This window comes from Onychomys torridus, chromosome 4 (genome assembly GCF_903995425.1).
Source record: "Onychomys torridus chromosome 4, mOncTor1.1, whole genome shotgun sequence".
In the NCBI taxonomy this organism is placed as follows: domain Eukaryota; kingdom Metazoa; phylum Chordata; class Mammalia; order Rodentia; family Cricetidae; genus Onychomys; species Onychomys torridus.
The window spans coordinates 68,700,882-68,720,729 of record NC_050446.1 but is presented as its reverse complement, the minus strand read 5'-3'; the positions used below and the strand labels follow the sequence as shown (position 1 = coordinate 68,720,729).

The window sequence follows — 19,848 nt, the reverse complement described above, 5'->3', positions numbered from 1 at the left end:
GATAAGAACTGACTGATTTATTTCATTTGGGAATGGGGCACACATTTGTAATCCCAGCAAGACTGAAACAGAAGGATCATATGCTTGAGGCCAACCTGGGTTATACAGTAAGACTTCCTTCAAAAAGGAAGAGGAGGAGGAGGAAGGGAAGAGAAGGAAAAGAAAGGGAGAAAGGGGGGGGAGGGGAGGGGAGGGGAGAGGAAGGAAGAAAGGAAGGAAGGAAAAAACAGAAAGGAAGGAAGGGTGGGGGAGAGGGAGGGAAGAGCCACCCCAGCTGCAGCAGACCTACTGGATGACTGTGGCAAGTTCTTCCCTCCTTCCGCAGTGCCATGCACATGCCCAGCAAGTGGTCTGCCACTGAGTCGCGACTCCAGCCCTACTTCTTTCTTCTCATTGTCTCTGAACTTTGCATTCTGTACTAAACCACCTTCCTCCCCATAAACAGTCTGTGTTAGTAAATAAAGCTTACAAAGATGGTGCTTGTGGCAGAATTGGTTTCGATTTCACTGTCAGACAGAGTGGCCCGAGAACTCAAATGAGCACTGCCTTCTCCTCCTGGCCCGTCGCCCGCATTGCTGCTCAGGTCGCTGTCCGCTCCGAGGGTCTCTCCAGAACTGTTACTCACCTAGAAAAGACACAACGTAGTAAGGGACAGTCCCCAGAGAAGACCCCCAAGGCCAGTTAGAACCCTATGTCCACCATAGAACCGTTTCTCAGGTGTCTAAGGGCCCCTAGAACTCCTTTAAGATTAGTGATAGTCTGTGCACACTCATGAGAGTCAAGCTGCCCTGACTAAAACAGCGTCCCAAGGGAAGGAGCCTTCCCAGGAGACACCCACCGCCACCCACAAAGAAGCCAGTGTGGTACCCCTTCCACGGTGCTAACTTCAGAATCCTGACTGGAGCTTCGGACCACAACGGCTGGACTCCCACCGACGACGACAGAGTCTTGATCAGTCCTCTGAAAAGAGACAGGGGACACCTGCATTGTTTCTAGAGAGGTCCGAGCAACTGAGTCTTTTCTTAGCTGGACTGTATGTAACTTACACAATAAAATGACACATTGAATAAATACATGCTCACTGTGGAAAACGAAAGAAAGAATAATGAAATAAGAATAAGTCATACATCTACTACCCAAATTAATCTCTACTTTTAGTATATTTCCTGTTAGTCTTTCAGTTTTTTCTAGACACATTTTTTTAAAAACTAAATTGAAGTGGGGCAGAGTAGCACATTAATGCTAGCACTTGGGAGATAGAGGCAAGCAGATCTGTGAGTTCAAGGACAGGCTGGTCTACATACTATGTTCTAGGCCAGCCAGGGCTACACATTAAGACACTGCCCTCATACATGTATCATTCATATATATATATATATATATATATATATATATATATATATATATATACACACACACACACACACACTATATACACACACACACACACACACACACACACACATACACACTATACACACACACATACACACACATACATACATACACACATATATGTATATATGTGTATATGTATATATGCATATATATATATATATTCTCTGTAGCTTTGGAGGCTGTCCTGGAACTCACTCTGTAGACCACGCTGGCCTCGAACTCACAGAGATCCACCTGCCTCTGCCTCCCGAGTACTGGGATTACAGGTGTGTGCCACCACCACCCGGCTGTGTATATGTGTGTGTGTGTATGTAAATATATATATATACATATATTTAATCATGCTGTGTTGCTAAATTTTTGAAAACACAAAACAGCAGTATTGCATTCCATGACTCTATTATACTTATTTAATTATTCCTTAATATTGGTTATATTTAGATTGTTTCCTTCTTTTGTTGACTGTAAGAAGTATCTTGAGGGTGAGTGGTATAACTTAGTGGTAGTCTTTACCTAGAATGTATACCTTGAACTTAATTCCCACTGCCAATGTCTGTGTGTGTGTGTGTGTGTGTGTGTGTGTGTGTGTGTGTATAAAACTTTGTAATTAGTCCTGACAGTTTTCAGGAGGGCTGTCACAAACCTGGGAAGCAGATGTCAGGCTCACACCACTGTCTGCGCTGATCTGGGACTTTTTCTCCTCCGTCTCACCAAGGTCAAAGGCAGGCTTGATTACCTCCGGCCCTGAGTAGGGGAAGATTTCTGTCACGCAACACACAGAAGCTTGGGGCAGGCTGGTGAAGAGTGGAGCAGCAGCAGAGCCTGCTCCAGATCTGTTCCTCACATCCCAGTCACCTCTCAGGGACTGCCCCTGCCCACCGCTGGGTCCCACTAGACGTCCCCAGAAGCCTTAAGAACCAAGTTGTACAGTAGACCTGGCCAAGGGTCTCTGTAGCCATCTTCCCAACCTGAGAAAATCCAGAGCAAATCATCCTAAAACAAAACATCCCACAAACAAACCCCATTCCAGGGCACCCAAAGTCAGAGTTCCACCTGTGTCTGAGACTGTTAAAGTGTTCCCTGACAAAGGTGTCTAAACAGGCCAGAAAAAGAGCAAAAGAAAGAAAGAAACACGGTTTCTCTGGGCACTGCCTACCCCCAACCTGCACCATCTACATTCGAGACAAAACAAAACCAAACAAAACAACAACAAAAAAGCCCCATTTTACCTATTTTAACTCACCCACCCCCAATGGTATGGCAGAAGGACATAATGACAGAAAGCAAGAACGTGTGCCTAGGCAAGCCACTAGAGACTCAACACAGAGGGACAGCAACCATCTCTGCCAACTGCGCCCACAGGCCTAGAGGTGAGGGAGCTATCAGCCGAGGAGGGGCTGCGCCGGCCGAAGTACGCCGTCCCCGCAGCGTACCGCAATGGAAAACCACAGTTTAGATATTTTACACGGAGACGCCCGATGGCTAACCAAGGCAGGGACAAGGAGCAGCTCACAAGCCACACACCTGGGATTCACACGCCACCTGCCCCAAGAGTCCTCTGACCTGTCTAATGCTTCTTCGGCCAAATACCACCCAGGAACAAATGTGGGTGGGGCTGGCAGAGGAAGCCCGCCCCAGTTGGGCCTGGGAAGTTGGCAGGTATGGGAGACTGGGGGACAGGAAAGGGCGTTTGTTCCTTACTCTGTTTTTCCAAAGCCTTTTGCTTTTTCACTTCCTGGTGCTTGTTCCACAATTCTACCCCAGACGCAGTGCAAGCAGGAGAGAGAGACAGAGAGTCAGAGGCTTGTCAGAGGACCAGAGCCCCACCCGAGTCCATTCCGCTTCAGACACTGCATTACTGGCTAAGAGATACAAAGATATCTTTATTTGGGTAGGGTTGAGGAATCAAGAGATTCATTTTTTTTTGTCCCCTCCCCAACCCCAAATCATGAACCAAAGACTCTAAATTTCTAACCCTATTTTCAACGTAAACACTGCAGAATCTTTGAGCTGGAAGGGCTCTTGTATGAGAAACTGGGCCCTAAGCGGGCTGGAGACAGATCAGTAGACTCCCAACACACCATGATTATGAATTATAGATAAGAGACAAGCATGTCAAGCAGTCAAAGAATTTCAGAAACATGAGCAGAAATTTGCTTGACACACTGGATTGGACAAGGACAAGATCAAGCATTCGATCAGCATTCCTCCTGTTGCTACCAACAACAACAAAAAACAATCAAGAAACCCCAAGAACAACTTACCCTCAGAACTATTGCCTACTCAACCAAGCGACCCATTCTTAGTCACTATCTAGGAGAAAGGCTTCCAGGAGAAGTAACAGACAACAGAAAATGGCCGAGACTGCGAGACTGCTTCTGAGTCAAACAAAGCACAGGGAATGCCAACCATAGCTCTCCCCCAACAAGGAACTTCAGAGTTTATTTAGTACAATCTCTTCATTTCCCAGATGAGGTAACAGAGACCCTGATAGGGAAGTGAACTGTCCAGGTAGATTCAAGACTTACAGGACAACAGGTCAATATTTTTTTCTGGAACATCATACCAGGCAGGAGAAAGCCAAGCTTTACTACTGCTTCTGGGAGAATATTCGCCAACCAGGGAATCAGAGATGTCCTAAGAAGAGAGCTGGTTCATTCCTATGAGGACTTAAGACAACGGCTAGAGGCCATGACAAAGAAGTATCAGTTTAGAGCAGCACAGAGACTGGAGGCCGAGAATCAGAAGAAAGTACCCTAGATGACTCAAGGTCAAGCAGGAGTCACCCAAAGAGGTGACACCAGACAGCAAATGGAGAAACACCAGACATAAGCAAGTTCTGAATCGAGTCTGGGGTGGGAAGACAGAAAGAAGAGTCAGCTCAGAAATCTATGGCCTTGGAGTCTAGGACCCAAACATGCCAGAAGGAACACATTCCAGAGCAGTATAATGCTTAGACGGGGGGGGGGGGGGGGACGGGACGGACGACTGGATGCAGAACCCAGATGGTCATAATTTTACATCCCAAAGATGTATCTATAAATTTCCTAATAGTTTCCAGCAATACGTTTTCTCGATGTAAATAAAAAAGGGAGGGAGAATACAGCTCAGACTCCCCGCACTGCATCACATGGGTCTCTCAACAAACTCGAATTACTCCTTGAAGATGCTGGTAAGGCGGTTGGAGAGCAAGCAGGAAGACAGACACGTACAAGAAAATGCTACTGGAAATAGACAAAATCATTCTTCCTCTCTAAAGAGCAAGCATGGGGAAGAGAAAGCCGGGGTTCTGGATGAACTGAAAGGAAGGAAAGATGTTCAAGAAGCCAAGACCACTTTGACACATCCAACGCAATGATACATACCAACAGATGCTACAAAATTCTCTTCCTTTAAACTTCTGGTATCCAGTTCTTTAGGGCCCTTTCCTGTAGCACTTGGTGCCCGAGGACCCAGCTGAGGGACCCTTAGCTGTGCCATAGCCTTGGGGTCCCCCCGCCCAGCCAGACCAGGATCCTTGCCAACAGGGGTATTTACATTCTCTGTTGGACTTCTCTTCCGTTTGTCTGGGTCTGAGGAAAGGAAGACATACAGGAAGTGGCTGAAGGAGGCATCAAAGAGGAGTTAAGTCAGGAAAATGAGAGGGGAGAAGCCAGACACGGGGATATGGAGCAGTTAGCACACGGGAAGAACGCTAAGGCCTTATTCTTCATGGTAGGAAAAGAGTTCCTACATAGAAACACGCCAGAAACAACCCCAAGGAATAGCAGTGAGAGCGTGGACTGAGAAGCGACGTGGAGCCAGCAAGCAGGATCCCTACCTTTACTATAGTAGTGGGTCTGAGCAATCTCCAAGAGCCCGAAGATGCTGGCCATGCCGCCCAGACCCGCGTGGGCGTAGGACTGCTCGAGACTGAGGACCGTGCATTTGAGGAGATCTAGCATTCCCTTGTACACCTTCCGACTGACCTCCTGCAACAACAGCCAGGACCCAGAGCTAGCAACGTTTCTTTAACATCCACACCCTTCTGCCCAGTTGATTCCGACTCCCTAGCCCACATACTTACCACATCCTGGATGACATCCTGCCGGGCATCATCCTCTGACTGCACCACACGGTTCAGCTTGCTCAGTACAAAGACTCGAAGCTGCTCACTCTCCAGCAGCCGGCGTACCTTTTTCATATTGAGCCAGCCTACGCCCTGGCCATCCAGCACACTGTGTACCACTTCCTTCAGGAACTGTTGGTTCTCACTACAGGGCCCACAAACCACTTCTGTGGTCATCTAATCCTTGGCAGAGCATCCCCTCTTTCACCAGACAAGATGTTTACCCGGGGGCAAAGCATAAAGCTAAGTCTCCAAAATGGCCACCACATCCCTATCTCCCCAAGGATCTTGTTTGCCAACTCCCCACAATCCTGCAATTTCACATTTCTCCACACCTTAAACCACTAATGCTGCCTGTGGATTGGTTAAAAATGGAAAGTGCTGGCCGGGCAGGAGTAGCATATGCCTTTAATCTCAGCACTTGGGAGGCAGAAGCAGGCAGATCTCTGCGAGTTTGAGGCTAGCCTGGTCTACAGAGTTACATAGTTCCAGAACAGCCAGGGCTATGCAGAGAAACCCTGTCTTAAAAAAAACAAAAGAAAAAAAAAAAAAGGAAGTGCTAACCAAACATTGATTAAATCTACTGTTTTGAGAGCTGCTCTCCTAATCTTGAGCAACTTTAAAAAATAAAAAAAAGAAAAAGAAAGAAAGAAAGAAGGAAAGAAAGAAAGGAAGAAAAGAAAAGAAACATCACCTCTACCTGAGAACTTTAAAACTGTTCTGGGGTTGAGGATTTAGCTCAGTGGTAGAGCTCTTACCTAGCAAGTGCAAGGCCCTGGGTTTGGTCCTCAGCTCAAAAAAATAAAATAAAATAAAATAAAAAAACAAAACAAAACAACAACAAAACTGTTCTGATACTTGAGTGTGGTGGAGCATGCCTATAACCTGAGCACTTGGGAACTGGAAACAGAGATCAGTTCAGGGTCATCCTCAGCTACATGCTGAGTGTGAGGCAAGCAAGATAGACAACATGTCTCAAAAACAAAAACAAAACAAAGCTGCTCTGCCATTCCTTACCTAGAATTGCTGGAGCGGCCCTGGGGTGACGGAGGTTCTCTTTTCACGGTTGGGCTGTGCCTGATGACGGATGACTTCTGGTCCACCAAGGCCCTCCTGTTGCCTACAGAAGGGAAGGTGGGAATGAGACACATCACTGGCGCAGTCCAAGGGCTCCCATCATCATACCACTGGGGTGCCACAGTCCACACCCATTCTCCAGCAGCTCTGGGCTGGGTGGCACTGGAACATCACACACAGGTAGAAAGCAGCCATGGCAATGTGCGGGAGGTAGGGATGGAGATTCAGGCCACGCCACATGCACCAGCAGCATGCCCCATGGGCTGCATGGGTGTCGTGGGGGATAGGCAAGGCAGGTCACTCATGTGACGTCGCTTGCTCCATGAGGAGGCCCTCGGGCAGGCAGAGAAGATGCTAGGGGTAAAGAAAGGTCATGCACAGCTCACGGGAAGACCCACCTTCGCCACTCCCAGGGCCGGCTTCAGTAACAATCTCCATTAGAGTATTTAGCCCAAATACTGGGACAAAAATACACAATTAGTAGGTGCACCACAATCCTTGAACCCCTGTACCCCTTGAGGGAGCAGTAAGTCAGGTCACCTGGGCACTCTCGCAAAGCCTGGAGAATGCAGACAACCTTGGTTCTTGGCACATCAAAGCTGGAAGCCAAGGGATCAAGAGATAACCAAGGCTCTAAGAAAGCCCATTCTTAGGCCTGGGACCTCTCAAAGCCAGGGACAGGGTAAATGACACGGGGACTTCAGACACTAAACAGGCACATGCATGAGAGAAGGGAACACTGGTTTTTGTGAGATAGCTAGCACAGGGGTCCTGGGGGCTGTGCGTACCCACGGGAGGAGACATCTTGCAGACGCTGTCATGGGAAGTAAGGGCGCGGTAGTGAGGATGGGGAGAAAGACTAAGTGCAGCACATGAGATGAAGCGTCACATGCAATGAAAGACTTTCAATTACTCTTCCCTTTAGATGTTCCAGATGAAAGCCAGAGAGGCTAACACACCTTCCTATCCCTAATCTACCCATCCAGTGGAGGATTCACTCTTCCCTTTAGATGTTCCAGATGAAAGCCAGAGAGGCTAACACACCTTCCTATCCCTAATCTACCCATCCAGTGGAGGATTCACTGTAGCAATACTAGTTAGTTTTCTGTATTAGAACTCTAACCTCCTTTCACCCACCCACTCCACAACCTGCCCCATGAAAGAACATTCCTTAGGCTCCTGATACCTCTAGCTGGATGTGATGGGTGGTACACGTCTATAACCTTAGCACTAGGGAGTTTCAGGGAGAAGGACTGTAAGTCTGAGGGGCTCGACAGAGGAAGACCCTGTGTCAATAAAATGGTTTCTTCTCTCTGTACTTACTACTATAATTAAATGTTTCAGCACAATACCCATAGTTAACAAACAAAAGTCAAATTAAATTGAGGAAAGCCCCTCAAGCTACAAAGATCGTAGGTGAAATTGAAATATGGTCTGATCCTAGAAGCCAATCAATACCACTGATAGACCAAAAGTTGACATGAAGCCACAGTAAATGGCTAGATTCTATAATATTGCTAGACTGCCCGTAATCATCCTCCTGTGGACTAGCTCCTTGGGAAAGTGTTTACCCAAGTTCATGCAGTGGGAATCTGAAGACTAAGGGCAGCTGATTATCCCTGTGTTAGCATATACTTCTTTCTGAGAAGGTCCTCCCCAAAGCAGAGGTAATCCCAAGCTGCTCTTGTTCTACTGATATAACAGGGCCTCCTCCAGCTACAAAGATGATTTCTATCTGGTGTGCAGTGAAAGCCACGGTAAGCAGTGTGAGGCAACAGCCAGGTCAAATGATTCACGGTACACAGGGCTCCTAACAAACACCCATACGTCTGCCATGCCTCTCAGAGACACCTGGTTTGACAAAGGAAAGACTGCAGTTACCTTTCAGGCTGGGGAATGGTGTAGTCTTCTCCCGGGCACCTTTGGTGGGCAGTGTGAGGTTTGAAAGACTGAAGCTTGTACTATGGTTTCGATACAGGCTGCCTGCAGAGGGGAAGGTATGAAAGCCATGAGCTGCCGGGCAGTGGTGGTGCACACCTTTAATCCAGCACTCGGGAGGCAGAGGCAGGCGGATCTCTGTGAGTTCAAGGCCAGCCTGGTCTATAGAGTGAGTTCCAGGAAAGGCGCAAAGATACACAGAGAAACCCTGTCTCGAAAAACCAAAAAGAAAGCAAGCCATGAGTTAATAGGACAGACATTCTGAGCATCCCAGCATAGTAACTACAGCATCGACTTCACCTCCCTCCTTTCAAACAGCCTCCCAATGGCTTGACCAGATAATCTCTGCTCCATCTTAGAAATGATGGTGGGTAAACAAGGAAAGGGCCAGGTCTGCTCCAAACCCAATAATAATTTTCTCTGGCTTCCTCCCGTAATAATGTCTAAGTCTCGTTTACTGCTAAGACTGCATGAAAGCCAGTGGTTCATATGCTTTTGATCTGAAGAGATATTCCTACCTGGATCCTAAGGACACTTATAATTACAACCATCCTTTATGGTGGCTCTCGTTAGCCCCTAGCCAATCTATAGTCTATAAACCCTCATGGGCTAAAAGTAAGCATGAAAAATCAGTTGCATATGCCAGGGGGGTGGTGGCACACACCTTTAATCCCAGCTCTAGGGAGGCAGAGCCAGGCAGATCTCTGTGAGTTTGAGGCCAGCCTGATCTATAGAGCAAGATCCAGGACAGGCACCAAAACTACACAGAGAAACCCTGTCTCGAAAAAAAAAAAAAAAAATCAGTTGCACATATATTTCAAACACGTTCATTAAAGCTCCTTACCAAGCAAAGAAGATAGCAGATCCAAGACAAATTTGAAAAAATATTTTCATAAATTATATGTAAAACTGCATGATTTATACTTTAATGTATGTAAGTGTATTAATAATATGGCCCAGTGGGTAAAGGCACTTGCTAACAACCCTGACAACCTGAGTTTGATCCTACGGAGCCATGGTGGAGTAGAGAACTAACTCCTGTAAGTTGTCCTCTGACCTCTATGTGCATGCTATGGCCTGCTGGCGCGTGCACACACACGCGCACACACACGCACACACACACACACACACACACACACACACACTACATACAAACATACATACATATTTATTGACTAATTTGCCTGGTGTTTCTTTCATCTCATTTAAAAATACTTCATTCAGTATCTCCCAACTGATCTGAATGAGGACTATCATCCACCTAGCCCTACATCTCAAGCTCTGAGCGACATGTACCTACCAGAAGGAAAAGGGAGCAGAGGCATGAGAGAGCCTGAGGTACTTACTGGCAAAAGACATGATGCCCCCGAAGCCCTCGGTGCTGTTGTTAGAGACAGTGGAGTTGGGAGAGCTTGCTCGAGAGTCCGACTCTGCGTCCGAGTCGCTCGCCAGTTTCAGGCTGTTGGGCCGCAGCAGCTTTGGAGCCCTTGAATGTACAGTGGCACCCATGAGTCCCAGGCAGGGGACCTGATCTTGGGAGTGGGTCTTATGCTACACTGCAGATGCTGTTCTTGTCCCATAATTCCTAAGTCCTTAGTTCAAAGAACCACCCTCTGGGGACGGCAGGATAGCAAGAGTCACCCAGGGTCATCGCAGCGAGGCCCTTTAGTCACCCATCTACAAAGGGTTCCCAGGCTCTCACCGATTGCCACTGACGTGTTGGCCGAATCGGGGAGTATAGCTTTCCCCCTGGTCATCCTCATCTTCCTCAGGGGGAAAGCCATATTGGGGCTCGAAGTGTGCACTGTCACAGGTTCGCTGGCACACTGACCCCTCTCCAGTCTCTGTCTGTCTCCTGTCCACAGCAGATTTGCAAATGCTGGGAGGCACAGGAGTAAGGGGCTTGGAGCCGCCTGCTGCTGCCTTAGCATCCATCTCTGTAGAATCAGCATGTTCCTGAGGGTCACATTAAATGAAAAGTGGTCACCTGATGCCCAGTGATGCCTACCCACAGTCTCAGTTCGGTGGAAAAGACCAGATCTGTCCGACTCCTAGCTTATGACATGAAGAAGAGCTCCGATATTCTTGGTCTCTGGACTTACAGACTACGTAAGCAGATAACAGCTTACAAGAAGTCCTTTGGCCTTCTTCGGGGTTAAAGCTACATCTCGGAGGCTCTGGGTCAGAGGGTTATAGAGAAAAGGAGGGAAGAACACGGAAAGAGGCAGACAAACAGCTGCAGAGAAGTCTTCCTAACAGATGGGGCCCACAGCCTCTCACCACCAGCCCTGTGAGTCCTCACGTACAGAGTGGGCGCCGTGGGCGGCAGTGCTGGGGCTGGAGCGCAGCCGAGGTTTTCCCTGAGAGCTCTCACTGTCTGGGCCAGGCTCCTCTCCCTCTTTCTGGGGCTGCAGCTCATCGATCTCCACTTCACTGGCATCTCCCAGGGCTGCGTGTGTTAGAGGATCCACGTCTACCAAGAGAGACAAGAACAGACCACCTCAGCCGCCAAACCCAGCCCCTGCCTAGGAAGCCTCAGTCTTCCCAAGTTTACTCACTGGGAGTATCGCCATTGATGTCACATTTCATCATTTCGCTGACGAAGTCTCCAAGGGAGGAGTAAGAAGAGCTTGAGTCACCACAGTCCATGCTGTCACTGCCACTGCCAAGTACAGAGAATGAAAAAGCAAGGAAGAGGGGCTGGCCCAGGATCCCTGGGGCCCACGGAGAACCAACGCCTCCAAGTTGTCTGCTGATCTCCACATACACACAGGGCCACACAAATGCAAACACACACACACACACACACACACACACACACACACACACACACACACCACATTAATTTTTTTTTAAAGAAAAGAAGCTGAAGATGTGACTCAGTTGGTAGAGTGCCTGCCTAGCATGCAGGAAGACCTGGGTTCAATTCTAACACTGTATAAACCATGCATGGCAGTGCACTCCTATAATACTAAAACTTAGAAAGTAGAGACAACAGGATTAGAAGTTCTCAAGGTTGGGTTGGGAATTTAGCTCAGTGGTAGAGCGCTTGCCTAGCACACGCAAGGCCCTGGGTTCAGTCCTCAACCCAGTCATCTGGGTCAAAAAAAAAAAAAAAGAAGTTCAAGGTTATCCTTAGTAATTTTAATCCAGCCTAGGACTCATGAGACCTTTTCTCAAAATAAAACAGAAACAAAGAAAATCAGAAAGGGAAGACAAAAGAATCCACAATCGGGAGGTTGGAGAGAGAGCTCAGTGCTTAAGAGCACTGGCTGCTTTTCCAGAGGACCCAGGTGTAATTCCCAGAACCTACACGGCAGCTCACACCTGTCTGTAACTCCAGTTCCAGGGATCTGACACCCTCGCACAGACATACATGCAGGCAGAACACCAATGCACATTAAAAAGAAAAGAAAAGGAATCACAATCAGTATTTAGAACCATAAAAAGGGGAGCACAGTTAACTCAAGGCCAGGGTACAAGATAAAATAAGGGTGTCAAGGAAACCAATCAGAGCACATTACGGTGGCTTAAGCTATAAGTCTAGACTTTGAGGTGGGAGAACTTTGTGAGTTTAAGGCCATCCAGGACTACACAATGAAACTCTATCTCAAAATAAAAAAACTAAGGGCTGAAGAGATGGCTCAGGAGTTAGCAACACTTGCTGCATTTCCAGAGGACCCAGGTTCTGTTCCCAGCACCCACATGGACACTTATAAACGTTTGTAACTTGTTGTGGGATATTTGTACACTGTGTGAAGGTGTATCGCTGTGACTGGTTTCATAAAGAGCTGAATGGCCAATAGCTAGGCAGGAGGTATAGGCAGGACTTCCAGGCAGAGAGAGGGGAAGGAGGAGATGAATCTAGGAACATGAGAGACACCAGGAGACATGAAGAAGCAGGATGGGTGGTATGTGACAGAATGTAGATTGATAGAAATGGGTTCATTTAAGTTACAAGAGCTAGTCAAGAGCAAGCCTGAGCTAAGGCCAAGCTTACATAATTAATAAGTCTCCATGTCGTTATTTGAGAGCTGGCTGGCAGGACAGATGAAGACTCCTTACAGTAACTCTAGTTCCAAGGGAGTCAATGCCCTCTTCTTCCCTTCACAAACACCAGGCACGCACATCAGGCAGACATTTAAACATACAAAATAAGAAATTAAATAAGCAGTAAAAACGAACAACCCACAATAAGTGACCTACCAAACAAAGGACTGGGGACGTAGCTCAGGCGGTAGAGTGCCTTCCCAGCAAGCAGGAGGCACTGGATTTGATTCCCAGTATCACATCAACTGGGTGTGGTGCTGTACACCTATAACCCCAGCATTCCAGGAGTAGAGGCAGGAGGATCATCACTAACTACATACTGAGTCAGAGGACAGTGTGGACTCCATGGCATCCTATCTCAAACAACAGAAGCAAGCCAAGAACACCACAAACACCATGAGGAGGAGGGAGGAGGAGGAGGGAGAGCGGAGGGGACGTGATCAAGATATACTGCATATATGTGTGAAGCTGTCAAATAATGAATTTAAAATATTCAAAGGAGAAGAAACAGGCTGCAGAGATGGCCCTAGTGGTGAGGAGAGCTTGCCACACAATCATGAGGACCAGAGTTTAGATCCCAGCACCCACCTAACAAGTTAGGTGTGCTACAAACTCCTATAACTCAGTTCTGAGGGATCCCATACCCTCTTCTGGCTTACACACACGCTAGAGAGTACACCCACACATATATGCACGAGATAGACACAAACACATACACACACAATAAATCAATCTCTCTCTCTCTCTCTCTCTCTCTCTCTCTCTCTCTCTCTCTCTCTCTCTCTTTTTGGTTTTTCAAGACAAGTTTTCTCTGTGTAGCTTTGCACCTTTCTTGGAACTCACTTTGTAGACCAGGCTGGCCTCGAACTCACAGAGATCCACCTGCCTCTGCCTCCCGAGTGCTGGGATTAAAGGCATGCACCACCACCGCCTGGCTTAAATCAACCTCTTTTAAAGATGAAAATCAACTAAAAAATAATGCAAAGCTTCAAAGCCTCATATCTACAACTGCTATGACATTTTTGCCTCCTACACGAGGGACTTCTCACCTGTCATCAGTGGGGTCAGAATCAGAATCACGCTCTGGCGGCACACTCAGGGCCTCAGCCAGCTGAGAGTTGCCGTCGTAGACTCGATAATGGATGGGCTGTAGCTGGTGAGCATACCACTTCGGCTTGTCACCAATAAGGGCTGGATCAAACATATCTGCCAAAGAGGAAACTAGTGAGCAGTAGAGAAGAAAATGGGGGAGTATAAAGCAATAGAAAGTGTGTGTGTGGGAGCCAAGGACAGCCACCAAGAGCAGAGACAATGAGGGACAAGCAGGAAGCTGGCAGACTCACTGTTGTGAATCCGCTGGAAGGCGTAGTTAGAAGGGTTCAGGATCCATTCTCCAAAGTACTCTACAGCTTGAGTCCTGGCCAGTTTCTCAGCAAAAGGAGTCTGTCGGGGACGTGAGGCCAGAAAGGAGCCAGCTTGGAAAGCTACTACAGGTCGGGGGAAGAGTCGCAGGGTGCGTGTGTGCATCTGGAAGCCCTGCAGCACATTAGCAGAGTTGAAGAAACGCACCATGGCCACCCTGGGAAAGAAGGGGGTGGTGAGATAATCCGAGACCCATACCCTGTGTCGTTAGGACAGCCACGCTCCAAGGTCTCAGCCACCTCTTAACACCACCGTTTAACAGGTTCCCACCACCACCATCGGGAGACACCTTAAAGACCCATCAGCCTTTCTCTTCATGCTGACTAGCTCTTCTCCTTACTTTTGCTAAGGTAGGAAAAATAACCAAATATCACACACATTTTATATATGAAGTGACTCTGGCTCTGGGAAGTGGTCTCCCCCCACCCCAAATCAAGAGAGCAGAAAAACAAACTTAGGAACCCGTGGTCTTACCTCGTTGCAACATCCACTGAATCTACGTCATTGCCATAAATGAGTGGATTGAATTCAGTGGAAGGTGTGGACTGGAGGTCATTGGAAGGCCTTCCCAAGAGAAGTGGGATCTCCTGGCCCTCATGGAACTTCTCCAGATTAAGAATAGGCTGGGTGTTGAGACTCATGCTGGCTAGAGCCTGGGAACAACCAGAAGTCCTCACATAAGACAGGTTCTTAGGCCGCCAACCTCAGCTACTAGGAAAGGGCTGTTTTTAAGTCTTCTACCTGTCACTCTGCTCACAAAATTCTCTACAAAGAACTGTGCTTGTTTGAAAATCATGCCCAACTCATTTTAGAGTCTGTATCTTTGAGGAAAAAAAAAAAAAAGAATCCAAATAATTTAGCTTTTAGAAAATAGCCAGAATTATGTAGCTGTCCATCTTGAGTCAACCAAGTTCAAAGAATTTTAAGTAAAACTGAAATCCAAGACAACAGTTTCCATTTATTTTAGCCAAGAAGTACTTTTCAAATTGAAATACACAAAGACATATTAGCAAGTGAACTGTAAAAACACAGCTACTTAGAAGGATATAAAACCAGAGCCTTGTCAGGCGGTGGTGGCACACGCCTTTAATCCCAGCACTCGAGAAGCAAAGGAAGGCTAGTCTCTGAGTTCGAGGCCAGCCTGGTCTACAGAGTTCCAGGACAGCCAGAACTACACAGAGAAACTGTCTTCAAAACAAACAACAAACAAAAACTCAAAAAACAAACCTGACAAAACAACAAAAATCCAGAGCCTCTCCACGAGAGCCACAACTATGAAAAAAAAAACAACAGAACAAAACCAGCTTAGACTGGCCTCTACGAGGCTCTGTGGTGCACTCTGGAAACCACTTATCCAAACATCAGTGTTTTTAAATGTGGGTGGGCTGAGGAATCCCCTGGGCTGGTGTCACAGTGTATTTGGAATCTACATCTGGGGTGATTCTGTGCTTCAAGGCCAAGTGTTGACGATGCTGCCGCCGATCCAAGCCCTACACAGTAGTGAACTGGCATGAATTCAAACAGCACTCGCTCTTCACATTAGTATCTACCTATCTACCTACCTACCTACCTACCTACCTATCCATCCATCCATCCATCCATCCATCTACCTACCTACCTACCTACCTATCTATATCTCTCTTCTTCTCACTCATCTATCTATCTATCTATCTATCTATCTATCTATCTATCTATCTATCTATCTATCTATATCTCTCTTCTCACTCTCTTTTCCCTCCCTCTTCTCTTTTGAGACAAGGTTTCATTCATAACCCTGGCTGTCCTAAACCTTGTTCTGTAGACCAGGCTGGCCTGAAACACAGAGATCCGCCTGCCTCTGATTGCCCAGTGCTGGGATTAAAGATGTGCACCACCAAGGCTGGCTCCACTTTGGCCATTTTTGTTGTTGTTGTTGTTATTGTTTTTGTCTTTTGAGACAGGGTTTCTCTGTGTAGCTTTGGCGCCTTTCCTGGATCTCACTCTGTAGACCAGGCAGGCTGGCCTTGAACTCACAGAGATCCACCTGCCTCTGCCTCCCGAGTGCTGGGATTACAGGTGTGCGCTACCACTGCCCGGCCATGTTAGCCATTCTTAAGCAGTCGTCAAGAATGAGAAACACAGCAAGTGAGGGCAGCTAGAAAACTTCTGAACTGGCAACCCTCATCAGACTGCTGCAGCAAGGTATCATGTCACATCAGCAAGGATTGAGCAAGGGAAAGTGAGAGGAAAGATGCAGAATGACCTCGTTCCGTTCAATACCATCTAGACTCTAGCTCCGAAGGAACTGTAGGTACTTGACAACACAGAAAAGAGACTTCCCAAGAGCCTTCAGATGAGACCCAGACACCTGCTAAGCAGTGCTATCTACTGGTGGTCCTACATAACATGTACAGCAGAGGGAAGGGAATGGAGTCACATCATGTTTTACCTTCAGGTACTGTGTTTAGCATGCAGAAGAAAAAGAATCAATCAATAAAAAAGGGCTTACACAGACAGGGATTTATCTACAGGGACTCTGGGACTGATTTCACAAGCAAGTCTGTCTAAACTTCTGACGTCCACCTTATAAGACTGAAGGAGTGCTATAAAGACAAAGAACGACAAGGAAAAGAAAACGGTGCTTTGAATTTTGCCTGTTTGGGTTGAGTTTGTCTTGCCATGTAGGCCAGGCTGACCTCAAACTCACAAGCCCCCTGGTCAGCCTGAGTGTTGGGATTACAGGCGAGCGCCACCACCCTGCCCGGAAGAATCCATGTACATAGTATCATGTACATTACAGGGTAATAGAGCAAACAGTGAATTAGAACCTTTTTAAGATTCATCTTTCTACACAAAATTCAGATGAACCTCTCCTTAAGCCCATTTAAGGTGAAGAAAGTCTACCCCACGTGAAGGTTCTTAGACCGGCTCCCTGACTATAGGCCCCTTCTATCATCTATCACTGTCTTTATTTAAACATTTTCTGGCCTCTTCATTTGTTCCGTGTTGGGTATGTGTACATGTGTGGGTGCCTGTTTGCCACAGTGCATCTGTGGCGCTCAGAGAACGACTTGCCGGAGCAGATTCTCTCCTTCCACCATGTGGGTCCCAGTCGTCAGAGTTGGTGGCAGGTGCCATCACCTGCTGAGCCATCTTGCAGGCCCCCCCCCCTTCTTTTCTTTCTTTCCTCACCTACCTGCTTCAAGTGTTTCTTCAGCTCTAGTGACTCTGGTTCTGGCAGGACGGGTAACACTTCTGCATTGGTAGGGGCAATCACCTGCCGCAGAGAAAAGAGAAAACACATGATCTTAGAACGAACTGTCCAGGAGCTCTGCTTACAGAAACGCAAATAACATGCCCAGGGAGATTTGATACACACAATATCATATGTTATCCTTTACATAGGAGAGATATATATACATACATGAGCTACATCTAAATGCCTGAAAAGAAATATACCTAAATAACATTGGTGGCTATCTCTGAATAGAAGGATTATGGATATTTTCTTCTTTACATTTACTTTATTTTTTTATTTTTTTTCCAGAGCTGAGGACCAAACCCAGAGCTTCGCACTTGCTAGGCAAGTGCTCTACCACTGAGCTAAATCCCCACCCCACCCCCATTTACTTTATTTTTAAGACTTACTTTCATTATTTTTAATTATGTGTATGAATGCAGGTGTTAGCAGAGGTATCACACTCCCTAAAGCAGGAGTTACAGAGGGTTTGAGCCACCTGAGGTGGGTGATGGGAAGTGAACTCAGGTTCTCCAAAAGATCAGCAAATACTCTTAACTGCTGAGCCATCTCTCTAGCCCCTATACTTACTTTTTTTCTTCTTTTTATATGTATTTGTGTTTGGAGGAAGGAGACATTCCACGTCACATGTGTGGAGGACAGGGACAACATGAGTCAATTTTCTCTCTCTACCATGTGGATCCTGGGTATTGAATTCAGGTCATCAGACTTGGAGGCAATGCCTTTACCTGTTAAATCACCTGGCTGGCCTGGCCCTACACTTAATTTTATTTTCTAAAATTTAATAATGAACACAGGGTAAGCTTTCTACCAGAGTTTTAACAGACTCACATCACAGAATGTTAATGTATTTTTAAATGTGTGCTGAAAAACAGCTTCTTCCTTGAAACTTATAGGAAAATTATTACCTGATCATCCACACTCTATACAATGACATATACAAAAAAATAACCATCCTGTGTCTCTTGGAGCATGCAGGAGGAGCTCTTAATTCAGATTCAGACCAGACTAAATTCTATAGCCAATGGCCTATCTGCCCACTAAAGTCAAAGCCACATTAGAAAAAAAATTGTTTAATGAGTATTGTAATAGAAATAATCCAAACAACAGTTATCACACAAAACTGGGCCTAGAACATGATGCTAACGAACTCCTCAGTCCAATGCCTCACCCGATTGCTGTCCAAATCTACTAGCCACACATCATCAGGCATTTTGAAATCTAGCTTGTAGAGGAAGAAGCTGGCAGGAACTCCAATGATGTATGGGGTTGGAGCCAAAAGCAGCTGTGGAAAGGATAAAAGAGGGTAAGAAACAAAGACAACATTTATTGTGAGCATTTAATCAAGTTAGAATTTTCCCAGATAAGAAAATTCAGACAAGCCCTTTCCCAAAATTCTTGCAGCTAGATATATTGCAAAATTTAGAATTTTTCAGATTTTAGAAAGGTAACAGTACATTTCAGTATATTAACACCTGTAGCACCATAGCAAGGACTCTATAATCACTAACTGTAACAAACAAAACTACAAACAGCATAGTTTTACCATATATTCAGTTCAAATCCACCCCAAATCCCAGACTAGTAAGTCATGAGGGGCAGAGGACCGGTCTTCTTCGGTGCTTTCTCCCTTGAGAAGCCGGGGACGTCACGGAGGGAAGACACCACGAGACTCACCTGCTCTGCCGACGCCATGCAGGTGGGGAGCAGAGGGATGACAGGAAACATGTACTCCAGTGGGTAGATCATCGCCACAAACGCCATCACAGACATGGAGAGTGCATTGTAGTCTCGAGACTGTAGCACCACCTGCATGGCCACACCATAAGGCACTCAGCAGAGGGAAACAGGCTTCGCTGGTACACAGCTCCCAGCACTTCTGCTCAATCTCAGGCTCACCGAGCCTACAGCTGCAGCTTATCTCCACAATCGCCATGGCTCTGGTCCCTGCCCTGTCAGTCACCTTCCAACCAAAACACTGTGGTAACCCTCCCTTGAATCAACCTTCTTAGTTCTGCCCTCCCCACCCCAGGACTACACACTGAAATAGAACTACTGCTATCCCCAGAGAATGAAATCAGCTTAACAAGGATCGCTCTAGGAGAATTCAACAAGACATCAATGTTGCAATTCAACTCATTCGAACACCTGCTCTAAACCTGCCATTGCATTACCTCCTGGAAATAAAAAGAGGAAAGGGACACATAGTTCCTGTCCTCTACAAACTCAGGATCTAGCTCCCAACAGGTTGTATAGCTCTCTCTAGAAAAGTCTACAGAGCTGGCCCTCTCACCTTGTGCTCCAACAGGATGCAAGTTAGCACCTGAAGACAAGCATCCACACCCAGAAGTTCCAAGGGAAGGTGAAGTGGGAAATCTACGAGGGTGAATCGCGAGGGGTCTGGAAGGGCAAACGTCAGAGCTGGCTGCAGTTCCTGTGGTAAGACCTCAATGTCCACTCGCTTCTGCCCAGAGACAGGAACTGGAGAGCGTAGCAACCGGTAGATCCAGGCCTCAATCTCTCGAAGGTCGTGCAGAAGGGCACTTGACTTCTCCTCCACCAGCAGGGATCCAGTAAAGATTCGCCACATAGTGTCCCTAAGGAGCAGCACAGAGCA

At 46.8% G+C, this 19,848-nt stretch overlaps 1 protein-coding gene across 35 annotated transcripts in view; it reads right to left on the bottom strand.

Moving 5' to 3' along the window:
- The window catches only part of Madd (MAP kinase activating death domain), a 46,016-nt gene that overhangs the window by 20,512 nt on the left and 5,656 nt on the right, over nt 1-19,848 (bottom strand). For 6 of the 35 annotated variants that reach the window (XM_036186200.1, XM_036186201.1, XM_036186199.1 and 3 more), the window contains exons 4-24: nt 19,525-19,828; nt 18,909-19,040; nt 18,403-18,516; nt 17,169-17,249; nt 14,468-14,646; nt 13,915-14,150; nt 13,621-13,777; nt 11,080-11,183; nt 10,828-10,994; nt 10,224-10,477; nt 9,868-10,007; nt 8,465-8,566; nt 6,982-7,041; nt 6,524-6,626; nt 5,465-5,651; nt 5,219-5,369; nt 4,764-4,970; nt 3,100-3,174; nt 2,042-2,142; nt 868-981; nt 470-625 (exon numbers count right to left, since the gene is read on the bottom strand). In XM_036186200.1, the coding sequence (XP_036042093.1) occupies nt 470-625; nt 868-981; nt 2,042-2,142; nt 3,100-3,174; nt 4,764-4,970; nt 5,219-5,369; nt 5,465-5,651; nt 6,524-6,626; nt 6,982-7,041; nt 8,465-8,566; nt 9,868-10,007; nt 10,224-10,477; nt 10,828-10,994; nt 11,080-11,183; nt 13,621-13,777; nt 13,915-14,150; nt 14,468-14,646; nt 17,169-17,249; nt 18,403-18,516; nt 18,909-19,040; nt 19,525-19,828 (3,124 nt within the window). The remainder of the gene's footprint in view (nt 1-469; nt 626-867; nt 982-2,041; nt 2,143-3,099; nt 3,175-4,763; nt 4,971-5,218; nt 5,370-5,464; nt 5,652-6,523; nt 6,627-6,981; nt 7,042-8,464; nt 8,567-9,867; nt 10,008-10,223; nt 10,478-10,827; nt 10,995-11,079; nt 11,184-13,620; nt 13,778-13,914; nt 14,151-14,467; nt 14,647-17,168; nt 17,250-18,402; nt 18,517-18,908; nt 19,041-19,524; nt 19,829-19,848) is intronic. The other 29 variants (XM_036186207.1, XM_036186208.1, XM_036186226.1 and 26 more) reach the window with 14 other exon arrangements.